The 9,397-nt window shown below is 34.5% G+C and overlaps 2 protein-coding genes across 2 annotated transcripts; both read left to right on the forward strand.

Moving 5' to 3' along the window:
* The first annotated feature begins 1,178 nt into the window (after nucleotides 1-1,178).
* On the forward strand, nucleotides 1,179-2,051 carry LOC127130580 (putative F-box protein At3g20705). The gene has a single exon (XM_051059562.1). It carries the CDS (start codon nucleotides 1,179-1,181, stop codon nucleotides 2,049-2,051), a length of 873 nt encoding a protein of 290 aa, XP_050915519.1.
* Nucleotides 2,052-6,042: 3,991 nt separating this feature from the next.
* On the forward strand, nucleotides 6,043-8,530 carry LOC127130581 (F-box/kelch-repeat protein At3g06240). Its single transcript, XM_051059563.1, has 2 exons — nucleotides 6,043-6,415; nucleotides 7,375-8,530. Exon 2 carries the CDS (start codon nucleotides 7,397-7,399, stop codon nucleotides 8,528-8,530), a length of 1,134 nt encoding a protein of 377 aa, XP_050915520.1. The 5' UTR covers nucleotides 6,043-6,415; nucleotides 7,375-7,396.
* The last annotated feature ends 867 nt before the right edge of the window (nucleotides 8,531-9,397 follow it).

A 9,397-nucleotide genomic window follows, 5' to 3' on the forward strand; every position in this document is an offset into this window, starting at 1 on the left:
CTCTAGGATTTTGGATCTCAACAATAACAAACAAACAACAATAACAACAACAACAACATCAACAACAACAACATAAGTAGTGATATTTGATGTACTAGATCTGAGAAGAAGAAGTGAAAGAAAATGTTTTGGATCTTTCGTTCAGGCAAGAATCGAATGAAAGCCCTAAACACATATCATCTTCGTATTGAGGATGGTATGTGTTTAGGATTCTTATTGTTTAGGGCTCTCTTGTTTATGACTACTCGTTTCGTTTATGTTGTTTAACTAAATGTTTCATGCTAATCTATATATAAATTAGAGAAAGAAATTCACCTCGATTGGATAACGAAATCAAGAAAAAACGTAATTTATTTTTAAATTATTAATAAAATATTTAGAAAGGTTACCATTTTTAGTGAAATAAAAGTATAATCTAAAACTCCTGCGATTCATAGCATGTACTATGAATTAGTTTATCCACTGATTTTTAAATAAAATGACGGAATATATTATATGATTAAATAATTATTCAATTTTATGTTAATAAATTTCAATTTTGAATCACAAAATATTTAGATATAAATTATAGTAGACATCAAAACTCAATAATATATTTCATAGTGTTGACATAAAAACATCATTAAATATGATTTAGAATATGAAAGTTTGTAAGGAATGAATGTAATATAAAAAATGAGGTAATTTGAATTTATTTGTCATTATTATTTGAATATATTTGAATTTATTTGTAATAGTTTTTCCTTCTTTCTTTTTTTGTGGTTAGGCAATTTTTTATTGATGTTTTGACTTGGACTTTTGCTAAATATATTGGTCTCTATACACGCTCGGTTACTTTTCTATATTTTGTAAGCGGTTGTTTTTATTTATAAGGTTCTGTATCGCTTTCTATAATAAAAATTTATATAAAATTTTATAAATATTAAAAATTAAAATATATAATATTATTTAAAATCTTAAAATAATACCACTAGTGTATTTCTTAAAATGGTTTAAAAAAATATAGAAAAGAAAAGGTGAGGTTGCATGTTTGTTGGGCTAAGATAAAAATCAAAGGATACAAACACATAAAAAAAATATTTAAAGAAAACCTATTTAAATGAGTACCAGTTTGTTTAAGTTTATTAGGGTTCAGCGCTTTTTATGTCTATTTCAGTTTTAAGAGTGCGCAAGTTGTGATGAAGTTACGGAAATCCAACGGCAATCTATTATTCCTTCCTGAAGAACTCATCGTACAAGTTCTGTCATACCTTCCGGTTAGATCTTTGACGCAACTGAGATGCGTGACTAAAGCATGGAACGCCATCATCTCCGATCCAAAATTTATCAAACTGCACCTTCAACGTTCCAAAAAAAATAAGAATCTCACACAAATCTTAGGCGTGTCTGGGGAATCTGTTATCCAACCCTATCCCCTTAATACTTTACTAAACAATCCTTCCATAATAAAGTACACCAAACAATACATCTCAGCCAGCGTCGACAATTGCTACGAATTTATTGGTTCCTGCAATGGATTGATATGTTTCAGTGTTATTTCTTTAACAGATCTTCAATATACCTGGTTTCAATTATGGAACCCAACCGCCCACACATTTTCTGTCTATTTTGGGCATCACTCCAATCCTCACCAAAATACATATGACTATCGCAGGTCTTCCCGCTTTTCATTTGGTTATGATAATTCAACCGATACTTATAAGATTCTATCTTTGAGTCCCAACAAAGTCGAAATATTTAGTGTAGGGGGTAATGCTTGGAAAATTATTCAACTTCTTCATGTGGTTCCTTTAGACCATTGGCAACGTGCTCCAAGAAAACGTCGGCTTTTCAATGAAGATTTGTATTTGAATGACACTATAAACTTCTTGGCTCGAGATATTGCCGAGCATATCGTGATTATCTCGATGAATCTCGATACAGAGGCATATCGCGAGTTGCTTCCACCTCAAGATTTTGTGGAAGTTCCACTTCATTTGCCAACTATTTATGTTTTGGGGGACTGTCTTTGTTTTTGTCACCATACTCAGAAAACTCATTTTATTATATGAAAGATGAAGGAATTTGGAATTGAGAAGTCATGTACTCAATTACTAAAAATAAGCTATCATTAGAGGACCATATTATGAGTGTGTTTTATTTAAATATAATTTATACTAGTAGGTGAAGATAAAAAAATAAATGACTAGACATGTTAACGTCCTCCATTAGTGACGTAAAATGGATGCTATTAGTGTTGAAGTCAAGGCCGATGCTAAACATTTGATGTAAATTTATAAGTGAATTGAGAGAGGGAAAGAATTCAGTTAGAGTGATTTTTTTAAAAGAGAGTTTTTTTGTGGTAATCCATGTAATGATTTAGCATTCCTCGTGAATCAATTGAGTGTAAGGTTGAGATGAGTATAGACGGAAATTTGTTACACTGTGTTAATTTGATGTATGTATGTTGTGGGTCAGGGTGATAGATGGATAGAAAGGTTCACGCGTTATGGTTTAAGTGTTTTTTATTTTACTGTTTTTGTTTTTGATTAATTCAAATTTAATTGAGATTTTGTTTGTTATAATGGTAGCAGGCTAATAGTTAAAGTTCTCAAAAGCAATTAGAAGCAGACTAGGAATTTAAAAAGAAAAGTTCACATTCAAAATCAGAAATGTTATTTGTATCAGGCTAAGTGCAAATTGATTTTTAGAATAGCTAGCATAGTCATAGCGTATCAAAGAACCATAGGATCTGACTTAGGAAGACGCTTGAGACCTTCAACAAGCTTTGAATCTAAATCAACCGTGCACTGAACAGCAACACACACACAGGCGACAGAAAACTTCATAGCACGAATAGGGTGTGCATCAACTTCTTTCTCATTTGTCAAAGTGGCATTCCTGGTGATAAATTGATCTAAACCAGCCAAAGCAACTCTGTTACCACAAGGAACATCTTCAACAGTCCAGCCTGCATCAGCATCCAAGACAGATGCATTAGATCTGCAGCATGCCATGGCCTTCCGCACCGTAAATCCCATGTCCTGCAAAACGGTGATCATCAAACTGCAGCATGAGCAGCATACTCAACCAGAAACCAATTCACATGTTGACACACAATGACCAAGTACCTTACCTAAGCATCATGACAACACATACAAAACCACACCTAAGGTCAATCACAAAGTTCATCACAGCAAATATCTGTTTCACCTGCAACACCATCATTTCCTTGTCATTTCCTTCGACTTAATGGTACGGTTATTTCCTAAAGATGGAAAGTTTGGTTGAAAAGAGGCCTCAAGTAGTATTGTGCCAGCATGAGTCACACAAGAAAAAGGCGAGTTTGCATGTTGGTGGGGCTCACATAAAAATGAAAGGATACAAACATATAAAAAAAACATTTTAAGAAACCCTATTTAAATGAGTAACAAATTGTTTACGTTTATTAGGGTTCAACTTTCTATTTCTATTTCAGTTTTAAGAGTGCGCAAGTTGTGATGAAATCCAACGGCAATCTATTATTCTTTCATTCCTTCCCGAAGAACTCATTGTACAAGTTCTGTCATATCTTCCGGTTAGATCTTTGACGCAACTGAGATGCGTGACCAAAGCATGGAACGCCATCATCTCCGATCCAAAATTTATCAAACTGCATCTTCAACGTTCCAAAAAAAATAAGAAGGCGTGTCTCGGGAATCTGTTATCCAACCCTATCCCCTCAATACTTTACTAAACAATCCTTCCATAATAAAGTACACCAAACAATACATCTCAGCCAGCCTCAACAATTGCTACGAGTTCATTGGTTCCTGCAATGGATTGATATGTTTCAGTGTTCTTTCTTTAACAGATCTTCAATACACCTGGTTTCAATTATGGAACCCAGCCGCCCACACATTTTCTGTCTACTTTGGGCATCACTCCAATCCTCACCAAAATACATATGGCTGTCATACCCCAATTTTGTCCGGACAGTTCAAAACTTTCGGACATGATGCATAAACTCAAAGCTTAAGTATCCTCACTGGATCCAAGCTTCACAACCCCCAATCATGTCTTAATTTCTTTGGACAACTTCACAACCTTAAAATCTTCATCATTCATGGTTTGTTCTCATTTGCACGGATGGATTTAAGCATTCACTTGCTCATAATCATTAACCTTTTTTCAAGATAATTTCAGTTTTATATCGAAGATTCTATTTTAATTTATTGAAGTTCAGGTTAATTTTAAAAAAAGGGTTTGCTTGGTTGTTTATTTGAATTAGTAATTAGGAATACTTATTCTTTTAAGGATCCCAACACTAATCCTAATCATATGGCTGACTTTTTATTATTGGCCTTTGAGTTTTCCATGATTACATGATTATTACAGAGCAAGTTTTGGTTACTTAGTAGCATGTCCATGGTCAATCATTGTTACCATGGCCTTCATGACCTTGTGGCGTCGGCAATTTGAGAGCCAATTTATGTTAGCAATTTGAGAGCCAATTTAGGTTTGAACTTAGAGTTGGCTTATGATAGGAAATGTTATATCCTGCAGGAACATAAGGTTTTGTTTGTTTTAATGGTAGCAGGCTAATAGTTAAAGTTCTTAAAAGCAATTAGAAGCAGACTAGGAATTTAAAAAGAAAAGTTCACATTCAAAATCAGAAATGTTATTTGTATCAGGCTAAGTACAAATTGATTTTTAGAATAGCTAGCACCGTAAATCCCATGTCCTGCAAAACGGTGATCATCAAACTGCAGCATGAGCAGCATACTCAACCAAAAACCAATCCACATGTTGACACACAATGACCAAGTACCTTACCTAAGCATCATGACAACACATACAAAACCACACCTAAGGTCAATCACAAAGTTCATCACAGCAAATATCTGTTTCACCTGCAACACCATCATTTCCTTGTCATTTCCTTCGACTTAATGGTACGGTTATTTCCTAAAGATGGAAAGTTTGGTTGAAAAGAGGCCTCAAGTAGTATTGTGCCAGCATGAGTCACACAAGACAGCGCAAATCTTAAGCAACCTAGAAACCTGCATTTCTCACAACAGAAACATAAATCAGCAGCATATCGTGGCATCTAAACCGAGGCATCGTCATCCTTAATATCATATATGTTGCAGGAAATAAAGCAAAACCTGCATTGAAGCCAACAAACCTAGCCTATGCAGTTTTCGGATCAACCCAAATCAAGGGCTATGAGAAGCAATGAGTTAGCTCAAAGGTAGCGATGTCGTCAATACCAACTCAACAGTCATAACAACATGTGCTTTGCAGAGCTCAAAACAAAAAAAACTAAGTCAACAAGACATGAAGAACCAGTCAACAATGGATTGGTATTGTAAGACGGAATAGTATCACCAATTGCTGCAAATTCTACGGTAACATAAGCCAAAAGAACACAAAAGCCGCTTTCACAACCAAGGCAGTGAATAAGAATTCGTCATGCCACCAATATGAATCCTGCAAGTCTGCGACGAACAAGCTTAACATGATAAGCAAGAAAGGCATAAGTCAAAGCAAAGCAAATCATGAACAGATGAGGACGGTGTTAGAGCATACCAATGCAGGGTCCGCAATCCAAACAGATAATGCATACCACAATTCAGCAATGATTCAATCAATGAGTGCGAGGATAATAAGAACATAACCTCATGTTCTGAACTGTTTACTGAAGGCTGGACGTACACGGGCTACAGACTCGCAAGCGGCCTCAATCTCCGCTTGACCATTTAAGTCACCACCACTCTGCAACATGAAGAGTTTACCACCCTGCATCAATGTGTGAATTCATGGTAATAACCTGCAGTGCATCAGTGGTAACTGAACTGGCCAAATAGTATTCTGTCATGTCAGTTCACCATTCACAACAGTCCAAACGGCCATTTAAGTGAGTGTCTTTTCCTCATGGCATCAGTTAACCCAAAACCTGCGAAAAATTCAAGAATTACGTGACAGTAAAAACAAAGTTCTTACGGTGACATATAGATCTTTCACGGCAGTGAATAAAAAACTCAAAATAGACAACGTGTTTGAGAGATTTCGCTACAGACAAAGCTTAAACCTTAATACCTTCATTTTGGGGTCCACGTCAAAAGGGAGGACCACCAAATCTGGACGAGATTCTTTTGGCTAACGGATTGATTCATCCAAAGATTTGCCAGCTCATGAAGGAGGAGCGGATTGAACCTCGTATTGAACTCTATAAAAGGGAGCGCTCATTCATTGAAAGGCCTCTCCCTTCTGGCACCGTCACCCTGCTGAAATCACATCCCAACCTACACACCAAAGCTCAATCAACCTGGACGAAATCGCAGTTCATTAGAAAAAGCGCTTTGACGAGTAGAGGGTGAAGATTTGAAGAAGAAGGGGAGAAGAAGTCGAGGACTTGGAGCTAAAGAGTAAGAGTCGCAATCCTTTACCTGAGGTATTTCTTCGACCGTCGGGATCTCGCCGGAGTTGCGAAGCTCCGGTGAGACTTATTCCTTTCATATCAATCTTCTCACCACCGAAGCCCCTATTTTTCTCCTAGGCTTTAGGATTTCAGACTAATTATAGTTGATTGTGGTTGATGTTGAGATTTTTTTTTAAAATGTTATGCGGCTAGGGTTTGAGTAATTTGCTTCGGGGATTATTTAGCTTCTAGAAAAAGGGAAAAGTAATTTACGAGTAAATAGAGTATTTGTTTTTTCTAGAAAAAGGGAGACATGATGAACAGAAAAAGTAATTTACGAGTAAATAGAGTATTTGTTTTTAATTTTATTTTAATAAATTTCAATTTTGAATCACAAAATATTTAGATATAAATTATGGTAGACATCAAAACTCAATAATATATTTGATAGTGTTGACATAAAAACATCATTAAATATGATTTAGAATATGAAAGTTTGTAAGGAATGAACGTAATATAAAAAATGAGGTAATTTGAATTTATTTGTTATTATTATTTGAATATATTTGTAATAGTTTTTCCTTTTTTTTTTGTGGTTAGGCAATTTTTTATTGATGTTTTGACTTGGACTTTTGCTAAATATATTGGTCTATATACACGCTCGATTACTTTTTCTATATTTTGTAAGCTTTTATTTTTATTTATATATGGTTCTGTATCGCTTTCTATAATAAAAATTTATGTAAAATTTTATAGATATTAAAAATTAAAATATATAATATTATTTAAAATCTTAAAATAATACCACTAGTGTATTCCTTAGAATGGTTTAAAAAAATATAGAAAACAAAAAGGCGAATTTGCATGTTGGTTGGGCTCACATAAAAATTAAAGGATACAAACATATAAAAAAAACATTTTAAGAAACCCTATTTAAATGAGTAACAGCTTGTTTACGTTTATTAGGGTTCAGCTTTCTATTTCTATTTCAGTTTTAAGAGTGCGCAAGTTGTGATGAAATCCAACGGCAATCTATTATTCCTTCCCGAAGAACTCATCTTACAAGTTCTGTCATACCTTCCGGTTAGATCTTTGACGCAACTGAGATGCGTGACCAAAGCATGGAACGCCATCATCTCCGATCCAAAATTTATCAAACTGCATCTTCAACGTTCAAAAAAAAAAAAGAATCTCACACAAATCTTAGGCGTGTCTCAGGAATCTGTTATCCAACCCTATCCCCTCAATACTTTACTAAACAATCCTTCCATGATAAAGTACACCAAACAATACATCTCAGCCAGCGTCGACAATTGCTACGAATTCATTGGTTCCTGCAATGGATTGATATGTTTCAGTGTTATTTCTTCAACAGATCTTCAATACACCTGGTTTCAATTATGGAACCCAGCCGCCCACACATTTTCTGTCTACTTTGGACATCACTCCAATCCTCACCAAAATGCATATGACTATCGCAGGTCTTCCCGCTTTTCATTTGGTTATGATAATTCAACCGATACTTATAAGATTCTATCTTTGAGTCCCAACAAAGTCGAAATATTTAGTGTAGGGGGTAATGCTTGGAAAATTATTCAACTTCTTCATGTGGTTCCTTTAGACCATTGGCAACGTGCTCCAAGAAAACGTCGGCTTTTCAATGAAGATTTGTATTTGAATGACACTATAAACTTCTTGGCTCGAGATATTGCCGAGCATATCGTGATTATCTCGATGAATCTCGGTACAGAGGCATATCGCGAGTTGCTTCCACCTCAAGATTTTGTGGAAGTTCCACTTCATTTGCCAACTATTTATGTTTTGGGGGACTGTCTTTGTTTTTGTCACCATACTCAGAAAACTCATTTTATTATATGGAAGATGAAGGAATTTGGAATTGAGAAGTCATGGACTCAATTACTAAAAATAAGCTATCAGGATTTGGATATTCGTATTAAATATAAATATTTTCTGGCCCCAGTATGCCTTTATGAGGATGGCATCGCACTAGTACTAGCTAGTCGTCGGCGTGGATTGGAAGTGATTCTATATAATTGGAGTGATAATACAATAGAAAAAACTAGATTGAGCAACTTCGAGTGGATGTATCCACATAATTATGTTGAAAGCTTGGTTTCCCCGGATTGAAGTGAGTTCCTCTTCAATTATATACTTATTCAAATTTATGTTAGTTTATGCTCTTTTATAATCCTTGGCATTTCATAATAATAGATTGTGTGATGTTTCTTTTGATGATGGCTTAGAGGACCATATTATGAGTGTGTTTTATTGTAATATAATTTATCCTAGTAGGTGAAGATAAAAAAAATAAATGACTAAACATGTTTACGTCCTCCATTAGTGACGTAAAATGGATGCTATTAGTGTTGAAGTCAAGGCCGATGCTAAACATTTGATGTAAATTTATAAGTGAATTGAGAGAGGGAAAGAATTCAGTTAGAGTGATTTTTTTGGAAGAGAGTTTTTTTGTGGTAATCCATGTAATGATTTAGCATTCCTCGTGAATCAATTGAGTGTAAGGTTGAGATGAGTATAGACGGAAATCTGTTACACTTTGTGTTAATTTGATGTATGTATGTTGTGGGTCATGGTGATAGATGGATAGAAAGGTTCACGCGTTATGGTTTAAGTGTTTTTTATTTTACTTTGTTTTTGTTTTCGATTAATTCAAATTTAATTGAGATGTTATGTATGTGTATGTTGATTATGATATGCTTATTAGTGTTGGGTTTTCACTTCTTGTTTAATCAAGTAGCATGGATGTTGATAAACCATAATTTTTCACAATATCATTTAATACAATCTTGTTTGATACATCATAAATTTGAACACAAAATAGACTACAATGTCATTTGAGACAACCTTGCAATCAAAACTAAATATTTCTTCAATAAATTAGTTATTGACACAACGATAATTCATACATCAATTTGATTTGATTCCATGTCTTTTGATACACTTCATATTACATGAACTTGTGGACAATAGGAAAAA

The sequence above is a fragment of the Lathyrus oleraceus genome, chromosome 3, assembly GCF_024323335.1.
Source record: "Lathyrus oleraceus cultivar Zhongwan6 chromosome 3, CAAS_Psat_ZW6_1.0, whole genome shotgun sequence".
In the NCBI taxonomy this organism is placed as follows: domain Eukaryota; kingdom Viridiplantae; phylum Streptophyta; class Magnoliopsida; order Fabales; family Fabaceae; genus Lathyrus; species Lathyrus oleraceus.

Excerpts from the sequence above, each read along its gene's own strand:
- LOC127130580 (XM_051059562.1), top strand. The coding sequence starts at position 1,179 with ATGAAGTTACGGAAATCCAACGGCAATCTATTATTCCTTCCTGAAGAA.
- LOC127130581 (XM_051059563.1), top strand. The coding sequence starts at position 7,397 with ATGAAATCCAACGGCAATCTATTATTCCTTCCCGAAGAACTCATCTTA.